This window comes from Phodopus roborovskii, unplaced genomic scaffold, assembly GCF_943737965.1.
Source record: "Phodopus roborovskii unplaced genomic scaffold, PHOROB, whole genome shotgun sequence".
Lineage (NCBI taxonomy): Eukaryota > Metazoa > Chordata > Mammalia > Rodentia > Cricetidae > Phodopus > Phodopus roborovskii.
Window position 1 is genome coordinate 27,757,237 of NW_026126470.1, and position 24,809 is coordinate 27,782,045.

Below are 24,809 nucleotides of genomic sequence, written 5' to 3' on the forward strand. Positions count from 1 at the left end.
CGGCGTGCTACTAGTGTGCGCACGTCCACGACACTTCATAGTGAATACTAAGCTTTATGCTAAAGAGCTGACATGAGTGAAAGACCTTCTCTCCCTCCCTCCCTCCCTCCTTCCTTCCCTCCCTCTCTAGAACTTCCATAACTTTCTGTCGTGGATATTCCCTGAAGCGCCACCATCAGAAGGTGTGGACAGGTTGGAGATCATTACCGTGAACAAAAAGAAGAAAGTGTGGAATTACAATTATGGAGACGAGAGTGACGATGATGGTGGTGATGATGATGATGATGAAGCCCCCAAAGCAAGCGCCACCGGATACACCATGCATGGACTGATGGGCAGGCTCCTGAGCCAGGCCTCTGACCCCTCAGCCAACCCCCAGGAGTCCCAGCTGGAAGAAGAGGACTCTGCCGAGGAGGAATCCGATACCACAGGGGCTTGGGCTGGGCCCGAAGCAGAATGTGTCACAGAGGCTGCTGTGGTGCGGCTGGGCCTCGGACTTTCTGAAGACCCCAGTGGCCCCTCTGCGAGGAGAGAGAGTGTGATCCAGGACCCCTTCCCCGGGGATGACAGCAGCTCTGTGAATGGGGCCGGGGACAAAGCTATCTTCAATGTGAACTTAAATTCTGTGTTTCTGAGGATTCTCCACGATGACCCTGAAGATGGCTCGGAGGGGTCATCTCTTGCAGAAGATCCTCTCCACCTAGACGAGGCTCCCCAGAGGACAGAGTCAGGCCTTCTGATGGCCAGTGGGGACAGGACACAATCACCCCATCCCAGCATCTCTTCCCAGCATCTGTGGACTGAAGATGGGTCGTCTGAAAAAACTGACACCTCAGACTCAGAGGCTGACACAGGGGATGGTTATATTATGAGATGACTCCGGAAGCAGTTCACCAGCTCAAGCTGAGCACCTACAGGGGTCTCTTCACAGCCTGCAGGTGTCTGTGAGGGAGGGGCTAGGGAACTCTGGAGCCCTGCTGGATTTTGCTGATGGCCTTCTCTGTGCACATTCCCGGTTTGGGGATTCGTATTGTTTACAAGGGTCATGAGCGTGTCCTGCCCACCCCCTTCCCACTCATGCACCACGGGCAGGACTGTGTTATGTTTCCCAGGGAACACGGTGACTTTCAGAGGCAGCCAAGGCCTCCCATCTCTGTGTCATTTCTAGGAAATGATTAAATTGGGGCTGAAGAGAGGAGAAAGCCCTGGCCAAGCGGTGGGCGGGATGAGCCTGGAGACAGGTAAAGGGAGAGAAGAAGGGCCCGCCTCCCCTTACAGGGAGCCGCCAGGTGTGCAGGCCTGCCAGGAGCCGCCAGCTGGGCCCTTCTCAGCTGCCACTGAGGCTCCCTCCACTCCGAGGTGTTAATTCACCCACAAACCCTTCCACAGCAAAGTGGGGGTGGGGATAATTCTAGGACCCAACAGGCAACTCAGAGAGAACAGAAACTGGAGCAGAGGGTGAGGAGCAAGATCCCAGTGCCTGCCTGCCTGCCTGCCTGCCGAATTTTAAAGGTTTTGTTCTTGTTTTCGAGAGCAAACGCGAGCATTTCGAGGGGACATGAGCAGGGGACACATGTCTTGTCTTAGTCCCGCTTCACGATTTTTAAAGTACTCCATGTATAAATATTTTAAAGTACTCCACGTGGTCACTGTGAGGCTCAGGTATCATGGGGGGAGACGGGAAAACAAACACCTGATTGCCAACGGGTGACTTTGGGGTTCTTGTGTGGCTTTTAGTTTATTTTACACGGACAAGTTCTCTCACATAGGATGATGACATTTTGGTCTTCCAGCCTCTACCTCTCCAGCAATTGTGATGACCGGAGATTAAATCCAGGCCAGGCCTTCCTCCATGCCAGGCCAGCACTCTACCAGCCCCACCCCACCCCCACCCCCGATTTATTTTTACTTCCTCTCTCTGGGCTTCAGCTGCTTCATCATGAAATAAAGGAACTGACTGGGCCATCCTAGAGGCCTGGGACCAATGCTAGAAAGAGGGAATGACCACCCAGGTGGAGGCACTGTGCCCCAGAGGTACCCAGGGTGGATGAGGAGCATAGGACCCTCCCATCTTGCTCTCTGCCCCAAAAGTCAGCTTCTCACACCTTTCTTCTATTCAGGGAAAACCTACATGGGTCCCAGTTCAAAGGCTTCCGATGGGTTACTCATGTAACTCCTCTAAAGCAATTCAAAAGAAGCCCCCCGTGGAATGGACCTAATAAAATCCCACAGGGGAGAAACGCTACACACAAACCGTCTCTCTGGCCTCTGAATACGGCTATCCTCCACCCAGACTCACCCGAGGGTGCTCACACTTTCTTTTAAGCTTTGCATAATTGCTGGAAAAAGTTTTTAGTGCTTGCACTTATTATACTTATTATTTTTTTAATTTTGTATGTTTGAAGATTGTCAGAGGTTAATACAAGAATACTTTTTCATACAAGCCTGTAGTGTTTTGAGTCATTTCTCAATAGAATTGTTTCTCACTAAAATGCATTTCTTTAGCATATTTGTGGTTCTGCTGGCATTTCAAGATTATACCATCTTTCTCTAAATCTGCAGTGGCCTGCTGGGATGCCTACACACACACACACACACACACACACACACACACACACACACACACACACACTTGGCATGTTCTAATGTGGACATTTCTCAATGCATAGTCTGCCCGCCTGCTGCGGGTTTTCCCACCTCACCACCTGATCCATTTAAGAGGAAATTAAAGAGTTCTCAGCAGTCTTGAGTAAGAAACAAGTTCTAAGAAGTGAGCCAACCGGCCCTGTGCCATCTCCTTGCAGTGGGGAGGGACTAAAACATTCCCAAGCTATGCTGAGGTGTGGGAGCTCTGACTCACCTTTTGTTTGGGTGAAGTGATGCTTCGGTGGGGGAAAAACAGAGAACACTAAGCAATACTAAGAAAAGGAACTGCCCAGCACTAGGGAAACTGAGTCAGGAGGATCGCTTCGAATCCCTAGCCAGTCCGGGCTACATAGAGAAACATTGTCTCAACATCCATCCCCACCTAGGAAAAGCGAAACTCAAGGGGCCAGAGAAACAGGGTGAAGGCGGCGGTGGGAGCTGGGGGGACTGCACTGTAACCTAGGACTGGCGTTTTAGCGCCTTTAGCTTGGGGCCACCTTCGCAGCCCTGGTCCCTGGCGGGCGGAGGGAGCCGGAGGGGAGTGGCCTGGCCGCCCGGCGGAGGTTCCAGGAAGAGCGCCAACCGCTGCGGGGCTGCGGGGCTGCGGGGCTGCGGCGCGGGGCCATGGCCGCGGCGCGGAGCGTGGCGGGCTGGCTGGCCGGCTTCCTGCTGCTGCCAGGTGAGCTCGGCGGGCAGGGGCCTGGGGGAGCGGGGGCCGGGGAGCGGGGAGCGGGCTCCCAGACCTGGGAAGTCAGAGGCGGGGCGTCCCCAAGCCTCGGCCCCGCGGGAGATCCGGAAGGGGCCGTGTGCGACGCCGAGCTGCCGGCAGGGAACCCCTCGCCATCACGGGCGCCACACACGCGGCGTTGGGCTGTCTGGATCCTGGGTGAACCACCACCAGCCTGCAGCGGGGTTACAGGCTGTCTAGATCGTAAACTGAAACGGGGTGCGGTGACAGCTGCTGACAGACCCCCGGGAGTACTCACAGAAGCCAGATGTTGTGAAAGACCCAGGCACTCCCTGCAACCCCTCTGGAACACACCCCGAGTCCTCCCCAGCCTCCGCTACCTTCCTCTGCCCCCTCTGCAGGGCCAGCTACCCTTCCTTTTCACACGTCCACACCCTGAAATCTGAGTTCTGCCCATCAGCTCCCCGAATCGCTTCTGGAGACAGCAGCCTGTGCCTCTGGGCGCAGCGCTCTCGGGATTGCCCCATCTCTCTCAGACTAGTTCTGCTTCAGATCCTTTCTTATCAGGGGACTTTGAGAGAGTCCCAGGCAGCCTGGTGTTGAATAACTACTGCCACACATCTCTCTGTTGGCTCCAGGATAAGCGGTTTAGAATTTTCTGCGTGAAAACTTAAAATAATTTCCGTCCTTAGCCTAAAACTGCCCCCTTTGCGACCTCGGGCGCACTCAGGCAGATGTCTCCCTAATTACCTTTCCTAAGTCTCCATGGGGTCTGTCCAGTCTGCTGCAGCCCATTCACACTCCCAGGTTCCCTGCCCCCACCCCCCAGCTCCAACCAAGGCTCCAGGGGCTTCAGCCAGAAATGGCCCTTAAGCGACCCATCCCTATCAGGTGTATGCGGATCTGAAATCCACCTGACCCTTTATGCATTCCTACCACCCAAGTTCCGGGTACCATCATCGGTCCCCAACTGTTGTTCACCCCCAAAAGTCTTCTCATTGTTGCTTCAAACAAAACCTAGCCTCCTCAACATAGCTAAGACCCACCCACCCCCTACACACAACCTGTGACCGTGTGGATCTGGGAGACACACATTGGCCATAGTCATTTTCTTGGTCTCCTTTTTGAGGAAAACAAAGCCATCTTCTCTCCTGCCTCCTATTTTTGTTTTTGTTTTTTTTCCCCCAGCTTTAGGGATGATTCCACCTCCTAAGAATGTTAAGATGAATTCAGTTAATTTCAAGAACATTCTCCAATGGGAGTCACCTGCGTTCCCCAAAGGGAACCTGACTTTCACAGCTCAGTACGAAAGGTAGGTCTGTCTGATGGTTGTTTACAGGGAGGGTAGCAGGTGGTGACCCCAGGCTGGACCTCAGGAGGAAGTCAGTCTAACTGCTTCTACCTGTGTGGCTGTAGCAGTCTGGGCTATCCTGTTAGCCATTTTCTTTCTCCAAAGGGAAATATTGTAGCCAGCACTCGCTACACCTCCCCCAGGTCCCACCCTCTGACTCCAGCTCTTGCTCTGCTTGGTGTATAACCCAGGGTAGTGTAGAAGTCACCGTGTAGCCCAGGCTGCCCTCAAATTGATGCTTCTGAAGAGGCAAACGGATGCTGCCGATGCCCTCTCCAGTTGTACAGCAGCATCGTAAGCAGTCAGCAGTGTACAAGGGAATGCTATCTGCAAACCCCAGGTGTGCAGAACAGTCAGGAAGACGCTTGCTTCATACCACCCACTCTCCACTGCAAGCCTCCTAGAACATTCCAGCATCGGCCTCTGCCACTGCAGGGTCCTCTCCTTGTCCTGCCTGTCTACAAGTCCCTGTACCCGGTGAAGGTGGTACAGGCCAGCCTTGTCCACAGTCTGTCCTCGCTGGCTATAGGCTGGATGATGGATGCCACACCAGTAGCAGCGGGAGGCCCGAGGTCTATCAGCCAGCACATGGGACCGAAATGTGGGAAGACAGACAGGCCCTTTGACCGCACAGAGCATTCCCTTCCAGGCCTCCGTAGCCCTGTCATCTTTTCCATGCAGCTGTCATTTTACACACACACACACACACACACACACACACACACACACACACACAGCGGAGGGTCACAAAGTTCAAGAAGGAAGAGAAAGGATAAAGTGGCCCTTTCCTACACGCTGGATTTTTTTATGATTTTCTTGGTTTGAAATAATTTCACACAAACTTTAACGTTGTAAGTATAGTGATAAAAACTAGAGTACCTATATTGAGATTCACCAATTCTCAGTATTTACTCTATTTTTTCCTCCCTGGACTCTCTGACTTACTGAATTAATTTCTTCTCTCGTTGCTATGACAACATCTGACAAAGCTGCATGAGGAAGAGAAGGTTTTGGGGGTCCTTGGTTCCGGGGTACGGCCCATCGCTGCGGGGAGCACACCAGGCAGCCTGTCACACAGAGTCAAAGAGAACGCTGCTTCTGGGTTCCCTCCTTCCTCTTTAGTCAGTCTGAGGCCCCAGCTCATAAGAAAGCGCTGTTCACATCCAGCCATCCAGGGTGTCAACCCTTCCTGGAAACACTCTTGTAGACCTTACTCCGAGGGTGTTTGCAGGCTCCTTTTAAATTCCATCAGGTCAACAATGAAAGTTCAACAAGCTGCACACACAGGTTTGAGTGTGTGTTTCATAAAAGCAAGAGTACCCTTTTACACCTGGGGTAGCTGCTACCCATAGTCCCGAGTCCGGTGGCTGGCGGTGAAAGGTCACTCTGCATCATCCCCAGGGAGGTGGGCTTTGACATTGCATCTACATATCTTCACCACTTGGTTTGGAAAGAAAGTTAACCTCCTCCTTATGATAGTTGGAGTTGTTGCTGTAATGAAATGCCCGAGGTGGGCCACAGTCATCTAGCTCTTGATGGCCTTGATGGCACTCACAAAACAGTGTAGGAAGGGTGTTACAGGTGAGTGACAGATAGCATGTGGATACTGCTTTTGTTTCTTTTTATTTTAAATGAAGCCACCAGCATTTAACCCTACTACGTAGTTACCTGCAAAAGTACTCGTCAATGCAAAATCAGAAAGAGGAATTACTACAAAAGTGACTTTTGAAATACGTGTGTCATCCACCTGACCTATTAAGCGAAAGAAATGGCCGAGTAAGAGAAAACCCCTTAAAGAAAATGACCCCTGAACTTCAAGATAGTAGAATGTAAGCTTGCCAGCCATGAAGAGCTGGTTGGTTGGCAAATGTTGGTATGCGTTGAGTGGGAAGGGCAGGTTGTAGAACACTGTGGTCGCAGTATTTCCTCTCTACTCTTTGCAAAGCTCTGGGCATCGGTCACACTGCTGTGAACCCAGAAAACCCTGCAGTCAGCAGATCTGAGTGTACTAAGGCACTTGCTGATCTTGCAGAGGATCTGAGTTCGGTTCCCAGCACCTGTGTGGGGTATCCATCTCACAGGTACCCCACTCCAGCTCCAGGGCATTCAGTGCCCTTTTCTGGCCTCCAAGAATGTATGCACCCGTGCATACACATAAATAAAAATAAACCTTTTTAAAAGGGGTGGAAGTGAGCCAAACACTCAGACACGTACATTCTAGCTCTCTTCTAACCTTTCCTGCCAAGCACCGGATGCTTTGACTGCCTGCTGTGATGGACTGAAATCCTTAAACTTTCTGCCTTAAACTAACTCGGTCAGGGTATGTTATCATAGCAACAGGAAAAGAAACCAAAACAGACAAGGAGGGTGACCCAATGGGCTCAGCTGTCACACCTAGGCAAGAAGGTGGAGTGAAAACCAGCCAGGCGGCTCCAGTTTACGGAAGGGAGCTCATGCTTTCTTGGGTGGGGGTCAGCTAATTACACCTCCTCAGGCTGAATTCCACTTGCCATGTCTGCCACCCTCTCACTGTGGTTGCTGTCTCTGAGGATGGAAGAGCTGTTTTATAACCTTTCCAGATGCATGGCAATATGAGTCATTCTTGGGACATTATCCCAAGTTATCTTACTATTTCCTAGTAAATCTGTGTGTGTGCCAGCCTCTCACAAATCACAGCCCAGTGCTTTCAAAAATACACAATCTAGGAAGGGAAGCTTTCTCAGTCAAGTGGGTTGAATGCTTAACCTGGGGTTTGCAGCCATAAGTGCTTTTATTGGGAACTTGTTTTCCTCGCTCTCTCCACAGATCGTTTGGCTATAGGATGGGCTGTGTGTAAATGCCTTGTGATTCCTCAGGGAGCATTGAGATCTTGGGGAACACACCGTTTGAAAAATATTAATTTTCTTGTGCATACCATTAACCCAAATCAGTGATTAAGAATTTTCCAGGCACAGTGGTGCACACCTCAAACCCCAGCATTTGGGGTGCTGAATCAGGGGGATCTCAAGTTAGAAGCCAGCCTGGACAGCAGAAGAAAACCCTCTTTTTAAAAAATGAAACAAGAGCAAACAAACAGAAAAAGAGTTGTCTTGCGCCTTCATTGCCCTTTATTTGTCTTTGGTATCGCAGAGAATAACACAGCCATCAGCCCCGAGACCAAATTTTCCCTGCTTTTGTCTCTCTGATTGCATAGTTACTGGTATTTTCAAGACCGCTGCAAGAATACTGCCTCTACCCATTGTGACTTCTCAGTTCTCTCTAAGTATGGTGACCACACCGTGCGAGTCAGGGCGGAATTTGCAGATGAGCATTCGGAGTGGGTAAATGTCACCTTCTGCCCTGTGGATGACAGTAAGCCATTTATTTTCCGTTTTGTTATATGTGGTCATCTTCCCTTGCTTTTGCCCACATTGGTGATCCATCAGTAAGGATTCTTAGCATGCCTGCAGATGAATGGCCTGTGCCCAGGAAGCTAGGAATACAGCACAGAAGCTGTGCCCTCAAATAAATTCATGGGCGAAGCAGGAAAAAAAAATATGTGTGTCACCAATGACATAAATGAATATAAATTTGATGACTTCACTACCACACATGTATGGATGAGTTAGGACCAGCTCTGTTAATGAGAGGAAAACAGAAAGCTTTGACAGTTTTCTGGAAGGAAGTCACTGAGGAATTATGAGTTAAACCAAGAAATGTGGGCATGGAGAGGTGACTCAGTGGTTAAGAGCACAGGCTGCTCTTCCTCAGAGCTCAGGTTCAATTCCCAGCACCTACATGTCAGCTCAGAACAGTGTGACATTCCAGGCCCGTGGGATCCAACAGCAGTTGTGGCCTCTTTGGGCACCTGGTACACACACAGAGCATACCTATAGGCAAAACACCACACACACAAAATTACAATCAAATAAAAACTAGTTATTAAAATGAGACAGATGGCCAGAGGGTAGAGGTAGATGCAGAGTGTTTAAAGCCCATTGTAGGGAATGCGACTGCGCCTGTCTGGAGAAAGGCCGGGCGTGGGAGAACTGGCTGAGGCAGGCTGATAAGCGTCAGAAAGAACACCCTGCCCCTGCTGCTAAAGTGGAGGGCTGTGAGGAAGAACATGTTTAAAGTATCGGGAATTGAAACCTAAAGGCATTGGTGGTGCACGCCTTTGGTCCCAGCACTCGGGAGGCAGAGGCAGGTAGATCTCTGTGAGTTCCAGAACAGCCTGGTCTATAAGAGCTAGTAGCTCCAGGACAGCCTCCAAGGCCACAGAGAAACCCTGTCTCAAAAGAAAGGGGGGGGGGGGTGAGGGAGAGAGGGAGGGGGAGGGAGGGAGGAAGCAAGCTAGGTAATTAAACCACCATACAGCAACTGGTAGACTAGAGCAGATCAGAGGTCACGAGAATGCCAGGAACAAACTCACATAAGGCCCCGTAGGATCATCAGAAGGGTTGTCAATAAAGGTCTTTCCAAGTGGTCTCTGCCACTTCTGCAGTCAGATCCACCCTCAGACAGAGCGAGACTGAAGTCCATTCTCTTCCCAAATCTATCATGTGCACAGAACTCTCAAACATTTAAAAGTACAGTTCAGGGCTGGAGAGATGGCTCTGGTGAAGAGCACACGCTGCTCTGCCAGAGGCCCCGGTCTGATTCCCAGCACCCACAGGGCAACTCACAGCTGTCTGTAACTCCAGTTCCAGGGGGATCTGACAGGTTCACACCAGCGCACACAAAATACAGTTAAGTAAATTGTTTAAAACAGCACACAGTTCACTGGTCGCCAGGCTCCAAAACCAAACTCTCTTCAGTGCTGTTATGACCCTGTGAACCCATCATAAACTGAAGATATCATAAATCAAGAATGCATTTGACAGGAGTAGTCTACCACACCCTAGCTCACCAACACAGCGTGCAGTAGAGGATTGCTTTATCTCCCTCCTGACCCCAGGGCTGAAGAGGAAGTGGAGGCTTACACCATCTGGCTGCTTTAGAAAAGGAAATCAAACCACAGGTCCTTCGCTTGGGGGCTACTACAATTCAGAGGGCAAAATACAGCCTCTGTCTAGTGTCAAGTCTTTGTCACACCATAAGCCAAGCCTCTGAACACCTACTGCATGCTAGGCATGTTCTTAGCATCGAAGCTGCAACAACAAACAAGGACAAAGCTTTGTTCTCGGGGAGTATAACAGACTCACAGGAAGAGTGACGGTAGGTAACCCAACATGTAGATATTTTATGATGTAGCGTGACTATGGCTCTCAAAGTGCAAAGTCAACAGGAAGAGAGGGCTGCCACTCTTGTCCATAGAGCCATCATATACAGGATCCCCAAGGAATGGAGTTCCAGAAGAGTCAAGCTACATGAATACCTGTTGAAAGAAAATCTGATATGTATGTATGTATGTATGTATGTATGTATGTATATATGTATGTATGTATATATATGTATATATATATATATAGTTACAGATGACAAATATTTATAAGTAATCTCTACAGATAATAGAAATAGCATTTGTAGCTTTAAGGGCAGAAAACAGCCAGGAGTTGGTGACGCATAATCCCAGCACTCTAGAGGCAGAGGCAGGCAGATCTCTGTGAGTTGGAGGCCAGCCTGGTCTACAGAGTGAGTTCCAGGACAGGATCCAAAACAATACAGAGAAACCCTGCCTCGAAAATAAATAAATAAATAAATAAATAAAGCCAGAAAACAAAAGAAAAATTGAGCCAGTCGAAGGCAGAAACAAAAAGAAAGAGAAGAAGCTAATGAAATTAAAAATTTTAGAATAGCCTTCTTGTCAAGCGCGGCCGGACATGTCTGTACCAACAGAGCTAACAAGGCTTAGGCAGGGAGAGAGTACACATCTTAGCTAATGTGAATTTTTACAAACAATGCCATAGTTGAAACAATCCTAAATATATTAGACACCACTGTAAACATAAATGGATTACATTTGACTAATGGAGACAAAGGTTATCAGATCTTTTCAAGTAGGCAAAGATCCCATCCATCTTCCTCAGCAGCAGCACCCAGTGTGGTAGCAGTGGTCTGTCAAGGGTGACAGTTACCTCCAGTAGGTCGTTGCACACATATATGAGGGGTTGATGCCCAAGTGAACTGGTTAAAAGGTAACCTCTGATTGTCCTTCTACTGTGTTCTCATGCTTAGCCATCATTGGACCTCCTGAGATGCAGATAGAACCTCTTGCTGACTCTCTGCATATGCGTTTCTCGGCCCCCAAAATTGAGAATGAACCTGAGACATGGACCATGAAGAACATTTACAACTCATGGGCTTACAGGGTGCAATACTGGAAAAATGGGACTGATGAGAAGGTAAGCTTGGCTGTCGTGTTCCTTTCAGATGTAGGCGCCCATGTCCTGCTCAGTTTGGTAGGGGCTGGGCTGATGGCTCGCTGGGTGAAGTGCTGGCTGCGCAAACAGGACCAGGGTTTGTATTCCCCAAGGCCAAGCATGATACTGCACAGTGTAACCACAGTGCCAAAAGATGGACACAGGAGATTCCTGGGACTCACTGGCCTGCTGCTTAGTCTGTGGGTGAGCTCCAATTTCAGGGAGACACCCTGTCTCAAAATTAAGGTGAGCAGTGACAGAGGAAGACACCTGATGCCAACCTCTGGCTTACATACACACACACACACACACACACACACACACGTATACACACACATATACACACAAGTACACACATGCATGCACACACACATGCACACACATGCATGAACACACACGTATACACATGTATGCACACACACATTGGTGTGTGTTCACATCTGTGCAAGCACACACAGATGCCTGGCCAAGTAGGGTCTTGTAAAGTGACAGCACCTGGTGACCAGAGAGTCTAAAGCCAAAAGCTCTGGACTTCCGTGCATCAAAGGGCAGACTCGCGGATTGAAGTCCACACAATGGACTTCCTTCCCCTTGAGAGGAAGTTGCAGGAGAAACAGGGCATAGTCAGCATTTGGCTGAGGGGGGCTGGAGTCGGCTGACACGCCATAGCCTCCCACATACCACAAACCAGCCACTTCATAGCTAGGACGCCCCCCAACTCCAGAGATGTTAAGAAGTGCCATTGTTAACACTTCCTACCTGCTTTCCCTATTGCTCTCTTAGGAAACATTCTTTTAAAAGAAATTTTATTGCATATATTTCTTTATGCCCATGGGCATGCCCCAGCCATGAAGATCATTGGCCTTCACAAGCTGAGTCCTTCATAGCTCAGAGACAATTCTTCCCAGATAAAGGTTGGAGCACAAAAGTCTGGTGAGAATATTGCCTCTGTCATCATGTTGCTCTGGTCACAGCCATGGCCTCAGCTTCTTAAGGCCTAAGAATGGGCACAATAACCCACTCCACCCACAAAACAGGAAGGGAAGTCCAGTTCATAGAATTGTGGGATTTGCTGACAGAAGCAGAACTTTCCCGTTATCTGCAATAGTAGGAGGCTCTCTTTTCTTTATGTAGACACATTTGTTCATTTTTGGTCAAACTCATTGCTTCTGAGCTGAATACCATTCGTGGTTGTAAACTGACATGTGTGCTGTATAAGTGAATTACATTAACTAGTCATCAGTTTCTTCCCAAGAGTCTGAGAGTCTTAGGATGATATAATTAAACACACACACACACACACACCCCAAGAGCCAAACACAAATCTCAAGTTAATTTTCCACCCAAAAAATCTTCCACAGAGTGAGGCTGTGTTAGTCTGTTCCCACTGCTATAATAAAATGGGTGGTTTAAAAATGGCAATTCTAAAGGCAGAGGGACCCAAGGTCAAGACACAGGGGCAGACCCAGTGTCCAGTGAAGAGAAGCTCACTTTGCTCCCAAGGTAGTACCTGAGGCTGCACCCTTGGTGACTAAGGTAGAAGGGAAGGAGTGGACAGCTCCCTGGCGCCTGTTTGTGAGGTATTTAATGCTGTTCACTAGGGCTCCCGCCAGCCACCTCCTGAAGACCACAACTTAAGACACATTTTTTAAATTTAATTTAAATTGTGTGTGTGTGTGTCTGTGTGTGTGTGTCTGTCTGTGTGTGTGTGTGTGTGTGTGTGTGTGTGTGTGTGTGTGTGTATGTGTGTAGAGGTCAGAGGACAGTTTGTAGAAGTTGGTTCTCTCCTTACGCCATGTAGGTCCCAGGTAGAACTCAAGTCATCAGGCTTGGTTTTACCCACTAGGCTGTCCCAACAGCCTGGCCTTCCATTTTAACACGGTGTTTAAGTTTCATCATAAGACGCGTACATTTAAACCACAGCATATAGGACATCTGCCTTTGCAAGAGATGGTTTTGCTCACAGTCAAGACTCCAGGAAGTGCATGTCTACAAAAATATCTAGTTTCATAATCACTCAACCAATGTAATATCTCTGCTAGGCTCTGCACCCCCAAAGGCCCATTCACTACACTCCAGGGATCGTTGATGTCTTCTAATTAAGGATCTAGTTCCTTAGTCTCCATGGCTGAGTACCTCCCTCACCAAGCATGACATGCAAACCCCTCATAATTTGCTTCTTATCTAGAATACGCCCGCAGTACTGGCATGTGGTTACATGTCCATCCGCCAGCTCCACTTGCTGTGAGAATGTTAGAAAGGCCACCTGCTCCCTCCCTGCCACCCCAAACCATAACAACCTCCCTCGGATGCTGCCAGATCAGTTCCCTGAAATGGTGATAAAAGGCGTTTGGGAGTTCTATTGTATTGATGGGGGGGTGGGGGATGAAAACGGAATAGCCCAGACGCAACAAGAGAAAGCCCCAGAGGAGATTTGAGAAGGGTCCTTCACCTATGGGCACCTGTACTTCAGAATCACATGACAAGGTTTAGGGGCACTGAACTAATAGAATTAAATCCAGCCTCCGCTGTTTCCTTTTATTGTTGTTGGTGTACTTTGTTTATGTGGGCTCAGTCTCTTCTTGTATTCCATACACGTAACCCAGTTCCTGCTATCCGGGCCGACAAGCTGGCAACAGCCCCACCCCCACGGGGAAAAGAACGGAATTAGGAAAAGAGAGAGGCGTCTATGCTCCCTTAGTGCTATGCTCTTTTATTTCCCTTTATTTTGCTGAGGAACTGTTCTGGCTCCTCAAACTCAGAAGCATGTCATTAATTGTGATGTTCTTATATCGTAATTCAAATAGCATTAGTCAAGGACTCTAGCCACCAGGGAAGAACGCAGGAGAACCCTGAAGAGAGTGAGAGCCCGGGAGTTGGGGGAGCCCACGAGGCACATACGCGAGGACCCAAACAGCTAGGGTCACAGCCATGCTATGAACCCGTGGGGGTGGCAGGGACAGGGTGGGAAGCCCCATACATATCTCCTGCTAGCTAGCTAAGTGAGTAGCTTCAACCACAGAAGTGGATTGTCTACCATCTCCTGAAGATGTGGGACTCTCCCCCAGCTCCTGTAGCCTTGCTGGCGATCGCCTGGCACGCTCTGGCTTCAAAGAGCACCTTCCAGTCTTGGCCTTTTCTTTACACGGCCTTATCCCTGAATGCCAATCCATATGATCTGCGCAGGTTTCTATTCTTTAAAATAATATATTGTTTTTAAAGGTTTATTTTAGTATAGTGTAATGTGTGTGTGTGTGTGTGTGTGTGTGTGTGTGTGTGTGTATTGGGATTAAGGGCATGCACCACCATGCCCAGCAATAAATTTAAATTTTAAAAGAGTCTACATCCAAATAAGGTCACATTTACAGACACAAATGCATGGGATTTTATATGATGCGGTTCAATCCATTAAAAGTGGTTACCCTCATTTTGTTTTAACTGAATGTATTAGTTTGTGAACGGCACCATGGAAACCCTCATGAGGGTACAGGGGACCATGCCTGAGGAACATTTAACCCATAGCCATCAGGATGAACTGCTTCTCTACAATGCGTCTGCATTCAGCTTGGCAAGGCTCCACCTTTCAGAGGTGTGGCACTCAAACGTGGTCCTAAAGAGAGTCTCAGCCACACATGTCTTCTTCTGTGGCGTGCATGATGACTCCTCAATGTGTGCGGCTGGCACATCCCAAAGGCACCTGGCATACCTGTCTGGAGTCTAGAGTGGGGGTAGCTTGAGAGCAAGGATAACGTGTCTCCAAGGTCCCGTAGAGCAACCTATGTAAGCTGCAGGTTGTATGCACTCCCAAGGAGACTGCTGTTTGCAGGGTTTGCACCCTGGGGCCCCATGAGGAAAGGAAAGGAACCTGGTTGCCTTCATTGGCTACAGAATTTTTTTTTAAGATGAGTGTGATGGTTTAGATGCCACATATGCTACAGAATTGAGGCAATGAGAAGGTTTGCTGTCCTCACAGCTGGTCTTGTCACATTCCTTAGGATGCAACGTGTGTCGGGAGCTGCAAGGACTTCCAGCCAGTGGCTCTTTCTGATAAGCTGAAGCACAGTTTATAGCCTGTGGGAAAGGGAAATAAAAAAAGAGATGGTGTCCCTTATTGCAATGCGCGTCTCCCTTACAGATTCAAGTCACTTCTCGGTATGACTCCGCGGTCCTCAGAGATCTGGAGGCGTGGACAACTTACTGCATTCAAGTTCAAGGGTTTCTTCTTGACCAGAACAGAAATGGGGAATGGAGTGAACCTGTCTGTGAGCGGACAACCAATGATGGTGAGTAGGGACCGGGACGGCCTGTAACTGCCCTATCAGGGCTACATGGACTCTATCCATAGGTCCCAGACACCATGGCAAGTCAGCTCAGCCTCCACGGGTCAGAGGTCAGCCTCCCCATCATCCACACGGTCCCCAGACCCTGTTGGCTCTGCCTCATGCTATAAATGAGATGCCCCATTCTGAGGACACTGGCTCCCCCTTGCCAGCCCAGCATGAGCTCTGCCTCCATGAGTCCAACTTTACTACGCTCTACAGTCCTCATGGCTCTCTGAAATAGGTTAGTTGGTCCTCACACAACCAACCACCCAGCAGAGACTGAGCCCCGCCACACCTTGACTTTCCTCCCGCCATCTCAGGCTTTGGGTGCATATAATGACTGGGAAGGGCAACTTGGAATGCATATCAGCATCTCAGCTACTGCCATTGCGTATTGAGGCCCCTCAATATGGAACCAGGGTACAGTTTACTAATGGGACAATGGTCAGGGGGGTGTGGTTCAGTGATAAAGGTCTTACCTAGCATCTGTGGCCCTGGATTCTACCCCATCTCGTGTATGCCAAGACTCTCAGTCATCCAAGAGCATGATAGGCGGGACCTGTAGAGCCACCGGTGAGGGACACAGTTCATTCTAAAAGAAAGCCACTTCAAGCCTGGCATGGTGGCCCAAGCCTTTAGTTCCAGTACTTAGCACGAGGCCAGGCTAGACCGTAGTGAGTTGCAGGCTTAACCAAGGCCACAGGGTGAGACTCTGTCCCCTGACAAGATCCAAACTTTTTTATTATTTGTTTTTTTAAGAGAAATAGAAAACCTGTTTGGCAAACACCCATTTTATAGGTTGGCTTTTGTTGTTGTTTTGTTTCTTTATTTAAATACTATGGAAGGTTTTCAGTGCCAGTATCTTAAGGCTCTAGGAAAGGAGGCCCCCGGCTCTATAGTGAAGGATAAAGACAGAATAGACCACACCCCCTGTGCAAGCCCAGGTTACTTCTCTTTAACTCACAGCCTACAGACTAATTCCAAAGGTAGACTGAGGCAACCAAACCCTTGACATAAAACCAAGGAACGTGGCCTTCTAATAGTGTATCAAATAGATCTGCAGCCAGGGTGTGGGGGGGGGGGGAGGGAATGGGCCGGCCAGGGGGATGTGGCTAGGTGAGTTGCCCTGAAGTTCACAGGGCTTTAGAAAGCACCCTCCCATCTCTGCACTCTTCCTGAGATACAACAAAAATGTCACCATCAGCCAGATGTGTTCTTATCTAACATACCAGGAAACCAGCAGTTATTACATTCACCCCCCCCCCCCGCCCAGAGAGTCTGGAAACACTGACTCACGCTGCCGCCCTGGGGTAGATGGGGTGACCTCATATTGTCAGAGCCCTCCTAGGGGCCACTCCAGCCAGCTCTCTGGGCCCTGTGTCTGCCAGGAAAACAACAAGCAAAGGGCTGTGCAGTGTGAAAGGAGACCCTGGGGCTGGGGTAGAGTTCTTCCACTCTGGTGAGGTCTGGCGAGGCAGGACGGGCAGGAGGTTGGTGTGTGTGGATGCAAGCACAAGGGGACAAGAGAGGAAGCAGGGGAGGCAGAAGATGTGACCGTTTCTTCCCAGCCTCTCACCATCTGTCCATCTGTCTGCCCATCCATCCATCCATCCATCCATCCATTTATCCATGGACATTTTGCTCAAATACCAGCAGACGCCTATCATCAGTGGATTCCCAGGACTGCCGTACTGGGCACGGTTCTCTGATCTTCTGTGACTTAAGTGACTGGTATTCTCCGCACAGTCCCTTGCAGATGACCAGCTCCTACCAGGCAGAGTTTGCTCTCCCAGGCCCTCCAGGAACAGATGCACATATCCTCGTTCATGAAGGCAATACTGGTTAGCAAGGGTGGGGTCGAGGGAGGCCAGTTGGCCATGTCAGCAGGAGAAGGGACAGAAGCTGGGACCATAGCTGACCTCCTGGAGACTGCCACATAAGTATGATATCCACCCCGCCCACACCTGTTGCAGTGACCACGCCCATTGGGGCATGGGGACAGGTGTGGATGTGACCTGTGGGATCTCACTTCTGACACCAGAATATTGTGTGGGAAATAAGATTCTGGGGCACAATATAGATTGATTGATGTTTATTCAGGGAGTAATCACTCAGGCCTGAAACAGATGACCGCCGCAGGTTCCTGCTCCAAGGATGCCCCCAATGCTCTCTGCAACCCAACCAGGAAGTAAGAGAGCATGCTGGGGTCTGGGACCCCAGACCTAGACCCACAGGTCACATCCACACCTGTCCCCACCCCCAATGGGTGTGGTCAGTGCATAGGTGCTGGCAGGGTGGACATCTCACTACACGTAAGCCAAGCAGGATTGGTTTAAGCAGAAACACTGGATTTTATTGAGTGACTGCTAAGCACAATGGGGGACGGGGCTGAGCTGTGCTTACACAGAGATGTGTCCAAATGGAGAAAGTGGAGAGGGAGGAAGCCAGAGCAAGCAGAAGAGAAAAAAATGGCCATACTGAGCATAGTGCCATCACCACTCCCTATCTGGGTCTCCCAGCTGGCATTTATCAAAACCTGCTGGTCTCCTACAGAGACGTCCTTCCTGTTGGCATCACAAATGTGGTTATCAGTCGTTGATGAAGACGCGGCTGAGATGCAGCACTACAAGTATGTTCAGAGGCAGACAAGGTCTCAGGTGCAAAGGCCTTTCTAGAAAAGCAAGTAATCAGAGGCATGTGGTCAGGCGTGACAACACGCACTCACTGTGTAGGCTCTGGTCAAGAAGCATGGACAGGCCCAGGGACAGGGCATCAGTGATGGCCACTCGGGTCTGTGTGCTCCTGGGTACAAAGCTGTTTTCCCCTCTCATACCAAGCACGGGGCCTGTGCCTCCCTGGGGCCCTCTGTGCAATGTCAGTAGAATCCCCAGAGCAGGCAGGCTCCTAGGCTCTCCACAGACAGGAAAGTAAACCAGGGCCCTTGCTGCTACTTCTGTGTGCTGTCAATCATGCCGGAAACTACACTGTAAATAAAGAAGGTTCAGGAAAGAAGTGAAACACATTGAAAACACCAAGAACCTTCAGCCAACTGCCATGACTCTGGGCCATTGTGACCAGACGGCTCTATTTTCTTTTTCTGGGTTTTTCAAGACAGGGTTTCTCTGTGTATCCCTGGCTGTCCTGGAACTCACTGTGTAGACCAGGCTGGCCTCAGACTCATAGAGATCCACCTGTTTCTGCCTCCCAAGTGCTGGGATTAAAGGCGTGTGCCACCATCGCCCAGCCAGACGGGCCTGTTTTGAGGGAATGTTTTGGCTCACAATGCTTGCAATGGGTGTGACTCAATCTGTGCTGTGCTAAGAGCCTAACCAGCACCACTGTCCCCAGCAGAAACGACCCCTCCCTGGATAGTGGCCATCCTCCTCGTAACCTCCGTCTTCGTGGTCTTCCTCTTCCTGCTGGGCTGCTTTGGCTTGCTGTGGTTCATTTGTAAGAAGGCCAAGTACACCTTCCATTCTGGGACGTCTCTCCCACAGCACCTGAAGGAGGTAGGTGGGATGGAATGAGGGGAGACCTCTGAGGTGGAGGCTGTCCATGCTGCGCAACATGTTCTGTGGCAGCATCATACATGTCCGTGCGCTGGCCCGTTTCCCATGCCAAGAAAGCAAAGGCTTGTTCCAGATCTCCCCCCCTCCCCCGACCTGCATTGTGCCTGCCTCTACTGCCCAGAGCATCAAGTCCTTGGGTTCACAGGTCATGGTTCTGGAGAAGGAAGGGTTGAGGGAGAGGGGTGTGGTGGGTTTTCAGTCTGGAAATGTCACCATGATTGATGTTCTAGGGTGTGAATCATGGAAGGTGCTGGGGGGGGGGGTGTTTGATGAAGGTTTGGAGAGAAGAGGGAATACACTGGCTAAAGACTGTAAGACTGGCAAGCTCTTTGGAAATTGCATTCTGTACTATAGCCAGCCTTCCCTGAGAGCGGATTCTGTGTCTGTCGATTCAAACAAATGCAGATCACGTATATTTTTTTTAATTGTATCTGTAACTGCTGGGGTATGTGGTCACACAGGCGCTAGTTATCTGCCTGTCTTCCTTTATTGTAAGACAGAGTCTTGTGCAGCTCAAGCTGACCTTGAACTCAGAGTGTAGCTGGGAATGGCTTTGAACTTCCCACCCTCTTGTTTGGGATCACGGATGTGCACCAACATGTCCAGTCGTCTGGTGTGCTGGCACTCACTCTGCTGAGTTACATCTAGAGTAGGCTGGAAGACAACTTCTAGTTAGTCCTGTCGTCCTACCATGGAGACAGGAAGTCACCCCAGGTCACTGGCTTTAGGTAGAAAGCGCCTTTACCTGCCTAGCCATCTCACGGCCCAGAAGCTCCTCTTTTATTAAAACAGAGTAAGACTCCACCCAGGTACCAGGGTTTGTGTGCTCACCCCTGGGCGATGCTTGCCTTCGTTCTGCGTTTGGGCACTGTTATTGGTTCAGTGAGTCTCTTCAGATTTCATTTCCCTTGGGAGCACACCTGTGAGTGGAATTGCTAGGTCATGTGGTGATTTTTCCCCCCACCACAATATAACTGTTGCGTTTTAAAGTTGTGTCTTTGCAGCCCTCACGTTTTACATAAAACCCTTGTCAGCCCAGAGAAAGGAGGAAAAATGGGGATGGGGGTTTTGGTTCTTAAGTAATGGCCTGTGACTCTCCCGCAGTTTCTGGGTCACCCTCACAGAGCTTCCCTGCTCTTCTCCCTCCCTGTCTCTGATGAGACTGAGGTGTTCGACGAGCTGAGCATCGTCCATGAGGAGGCTGAAGGCAAGCAGGATCCCAGAGACAGCTGTGCACTGGGGACCCCATGCGAGCCAGGACCTCAAGAGCTGGGGTCCAGGGACAGAGCCCCCTCGCCGACACATGGTGACCCTTTACATCTCACATCTGCCTCAGAAGTGTGACCAGACGGGCCAGTTGAGAAAACCCTAAACCTGGAACTTGCTGATGCTCGCTCCACTTGTGCAGAAGAGTCAGAGAGCCCGGTTTTGAAAGCTCCAGTGACAAAACACTCCATTTGGAGGCTCACCGCCTTATTGAGTTTAATAGTTTGGGGACGGAGGGAAGGCTCTGCTGATAGAGTGTTTAACATACATGAAGTCCTGGCTTCATCCCCAACACCATATTAGCCAGGAATGCCGGTGCAGCCTACAAGCACTACCCTTTGCAGGTAGAGACAGGACGAGCAGGGGTTCAAGGCCAAGCTGGACTAAAGTCCCTGTCTAAAAGACAGAGAGACATTATTGTTCTTTTAATGACCACTGAATGTAATTGGAGCCCCTTGTGCTCACTAAAATAGACAAACAGAAATAAGGAACAAAAGTGAAAACATTATAAAATCATAAGAATGTCTGAAAAGTGATTGGCCCCACACTCGACAGACATGGGTGTTTTGGATTCTCAAGGATCAAACGGATACCCTTTCCTAGCTGTGTGTTTTGTGTATTACTGGTGTCCTGTGAATATTTCGTATTTGTATATTTGTGTTTTCTAGCTTCCCGCTGTTGTAACAAAATACGTGACATAAACTATTTAAAGGGAAGAAAGATTTTGTTGTTATTGTTGTTGTTTTAATGTAGGGTCATAGCTTCAGAGGTTTCTGTTCTTGGCCTCTTCGCCCCTTTGTTTTGGGCCTACGCTGGCACACTACAGCTTGGGGGATGCATGTTAGACACTGTTCACCTCATGGTAGCCAGGAAAAGAGAGGGCATGGGGAGGGCCAGGGCCCTAAGGTCCCTCTTTAGGGGCATTCTCCCAGTGACCTAACTCCTCCTAGGTTCTACCTCCCAACTGTGCCACAAGCCGGCCACCATTGTCCACAGATCTCATTGTTTAGCATATGGGATTTGGGGATGCTGACGATCTGAGCCACGTTTGGGTGACTGTTAAAATATGCATGAATGTTGAGGGTGCACACCTAATCTTTTACTCAGTAGCTCCATCTCGGTGCCCCCCCCCACCAAAACAGAAAAACCCTGGGCTTTGTCCACTAAGACATTTACTAGACTGCGACCTCTCTGTCTCACCTGTGTGTGGGTTGAAAAGACAATGATTAAAGATGCAAATGTACCCCAGGGCCAGCATATAATAGTCACCAGATAGACAGTGTCAGTTCCTAACCAACACTATTATCCAATAGGTGTGACAACCTCCGTAAGTACAGACCAATACAAATGTCCCCAGTCTGTGCCAGAATGACCAAAAAAGCAGATCCATCAAAGGTTCCTCCCTCAAAAAAAAACAACTTTGAATTTGTGGATGTAGCTCAAGTGTGGGACCCTTGTCTAGCGTGAGCAAAGCCCTGACCGCCACCACTGCCGCCATATTAGGTCTGTATTGCTGTGCCGACCAAAAGCGATTTGGAAAGGAAAGAGTTTATTTATCTTACAGCTTAGCAGTCCATCATGAGGGGAAGCCAGGACAGAAACCGGAGGGCAGGAACTGAAACCGTGGAGGAACGCTGCTCACTGGCTTTGCCCTCCTGGCTTGCTCAGTTTGCTTTTTCATAGACACCAACACCCACCTCAGTGAGCCGGGCCTCCCACATCAACATAGACAATGCTTGTCCACAGGCCAGTGTGCTGGAGACATTTTCTCAATTGACATTCTCTTGTCTCAAATGACTCTAGCTTGCATCAAGTTGACAAAAAGCTAACCAACACACACACACACACACACACACACACACACACACACAACACATACCATACACCACACACAATACCACACACACACTCTACCTTACCACATACCACACACACACACCACACACAATACCGCACACAAACACACACACACTCCACCTCACCACATACCACATACACACACACACATACACACCACCTCACTATATACCACACACACACACAACACATACCACACACCACACACAATACCACACACACACACCACCTCACCATATACCACACACACACACCACATACACACACACAATCACATACCACACACAATCACATACCACACACACCACATACCACACACACACACTACCACATACCACACACACACACACTACCACATAACACACACACTACCACATAACACACACACACCACATATCACACACACACACCACCTTACCACATACCACACACACACACACATACACACCACCTCACTATATACCACACACACACAACACATACCATACACCACACACAATACCACACACACACCACCTCACCATATACCACACACACACAAAACCACATACCACACACACACACCACATACACACACACAATCACATAACACACACACTACCACATACCACCATATCACACACACACACACTACCACATAACACACACACACACGCACACCATTTTAAAAGCAGAATGAGAACATGGTTTATGAGCCTCACAGACCCAGTGGGCTTCAGTTCTTGACTGAGACAACCTCACTCTGCTGATGGCCAGTGATTAGTCTGCCCTTACTCTCTCCTCCATGGAGCCAATGTCGTAAGGGAGTCCATACAAAACCACAACATGCAACTCAAAGGGAGTAACACATTCATTCTGGAGCTAGAACATGAGTGACCAGGACTCTGAACAGAGTTGGGATGCTCTCAATGCAATGCTACGATGTAGCAGAGGTTTTGTGGAGATTTTAATGTAACAGAAGAAAGTAAATTATAAATCCAAGCACCTAACAGTACATAGCGGGCTCTCAGCTATGGGCCACAGACGCTGTCTGATTCTATTCCCAGCCCTTCTGTTGGTGGAGGATAGGGTTTTGTGAAGACACTGCATTCCAAAGGTTTTTTTTTTTTTTTTTTTTTTTTTTTTTTCTGCTCATCAGGATATTAGGTCTACATACAGGTGGACATGGAGACTTTCTGGGGCTAAAATAGCCTGAGAGAAGTTGTAATTAGACTCTCCACCTTGAACACTCACTCCACAGTCATTGTAGAAGCCTCCTTTCAGGAATCCCATCCACTAAGGCAAGTGCCCAAGCTCTCCCTCCTCAACCCCAAAGGCTGGAAAGGTCCAGTGGAGAGCTGGGAATGGTATTTCATGCCTGTGATTCTAGCACTTCAGAGACAGAGGCAGGAAAATTGACAAGTTCAAGACCAGCCTGGGCTATGTAGAGAGACTTTGCCTCAAATAAAACACACAAAACGAAAGCTCCAGAAATGGCTAATGGGCATAGTAGCATATGGATAAATGCTGAGATCAGAGAAGTCAAGGAGCCAGCCACTAGAGAGACCTCTTACCTCCACCCACATCCTCAGACCTAATGGGCGAGATCCGGTCTCCACCCCCCCCCTTATATTCCAATCCCCACCTTCCTAGTGCTGGGATTAAAGGCTTGTGCTTGCCAAGTACTGAAATCAAAGGCTTGAAATCCCAAGTGCTGGAATCAAAGGTGTGAGCCACCACTGCCTGGCCTCCATGGCTATCTAGTGGCTAGCTCAGCCCTCTGATCTTCAGGCAAGCTTTGTTTGTTAGCACACAAACAAAATATCACCACACTGCCTCCCCAGCCTAACACATACCCTTTGAAGTGTTTCTTAGCAAGGATAGAAAAAACTCAGAGGCCAGTAAAACCCAAAGAGGTTGTCAATGCTGCCTTCCACCTCAAAGGCATTTCAGCTTTTAGCCTCTCATAAAAGCTCTCGGGATAGAAAGTAAGCCATCAACCCGGATGGCGCCTAAAGGAGACCCCAAAGATTGAGACCCTTTGTAAAGGGTGAACTGGGAACAAATGAGCCCTTTCCCCCCATGCCAATGTCCTTTGACTAGTGGGATAAGTCCCCACACTCCCAGCAGTTTAAGATGGCAGAGTTAATTTTCAGAGTTCGAGACCCCAGCATCAATGGGATGAAATTGAAGGGTTCAAGGGGCCTCTGGGGGATCTGAAGAGAATCCATTCCTTGCCTCTTGCGAACCTTGTTATTCTTTGGCTGTGGCCATACCCAGCCTCCCTCTGCCCTCTCTCTGTCTCGTCCTACCGCACATCTCTCCTAAGGGTTCTGTTAACTGCTGGCATATGGCAGATCTCAGTGCTTGTAGTCACATCTGCAAAGAACACCTGGCACCATTTCAAGGGCTGAGTGCCAGGATCTGATGACCTTTGGGATCGTTACTCAGGGCCATTGTGCCATTGTGTACCAGCCTGAACTACAAGGAAACCATTTTGGTTCACTTTGAGGTTTAGCTTGCTTGCTGAGCGACGAAGCCAGATTTATCTTTCCTGAGACGTTCTAACCTCACAGCGGCCCTTGTGGTGGGTCCCAGTCCCAAACCACCCTAACGAGGTGGCCAAACAAAGCTTCAGGGTCAACCCCTAGAGATCACAAAACCCAAAAGTGGGTCTAGGACTAACCAGAGCCGGTGGAAGCAATGACCTGCTAAGTCAGACCCAGCAAGGTGCAGAAGGTGCACAGAATAAAAACGGTCGATGTGGGTGGGTGTTTGGGTCACCCCATG

At 49.3% G+C, this 24,809-nt stretch overlaps 2 protein-coding genes and 1 non-coding gene across 4 annotated transcripts in view; 2 read left to right on the top strand and 1 right to left on the bottom strand.

Annotated features, from left to right (window-relative positions):
* Nucleotides 1-1,191, top strand: part of Ifnar2 (interferon alpha and beta receptor subunit 2) — a 29,633-nt gene extending 28,442 nt beyond the window's left edge. The window contains exon 9 of the mRNA XM_051191878.1: nucleotides 131-1,191. Coding sequence (XP_051047835.1) covers nucleotides 131-877 — 747 coding nt within the window. The 3' untranslated portion in view covers nucleotides 878-1,191. The remainder of the gene's footprint in view (nucleotides 1-130) is intronic.
* Nucleotides 1,192-3,243: 2,052 nt separating this feature from the next.
* Il10rb (interleukin 10 receptor subunit beta) lies at nucleotides 3,244-20,893 on the top strand. 2 transcript variants are annotated; one of them, XM_051191879.1, is made up of 7 exons: nucleotides 3,244-3,325; nucleotides 4,523-4,646; nucleotides 7,879-8,036; nucleotides 10,842-11,008; nucleotides 15,162-15,309; nucleotides 18,697-18,857; nucleotides 20,022-20,893. In XM_051191879.1, the coding sequence occupies exons 1-7, from the start codon at nucleotides 3,271-3,273 to the stop codon at nucleotides 20,259-20,261; spliced, it is 1,053 nt and encodes a 350-aa protein (XP_051047836.1). In that variant the 5' UTR covers nucleotides 3,244-3,270; the 3' UTR covers nucleotides 20,262-20,893. The 2 variants fall into 2 exon arrangements, with proteins under 2 accessions (XP_051047836.1, XP_051047837.1); XM_051191880.1 differs by having other exon boundaries at nucleotides 3,245-3,325; nucleotides 18,700-18,857.
* Nucleotides 14,775-14,914, bottom strand: LOC127227585 (small nucleolar RNA SNORA70). Its single transcript, XR_007835001.1, has one exon. It is a non-coding gene; the product is annotated as a small nucleolar RNA SNORA70 (small nucleolar RNA).
* Nucleotides 20,894-24,809: the final 3,916 nt, after the last annotated feature.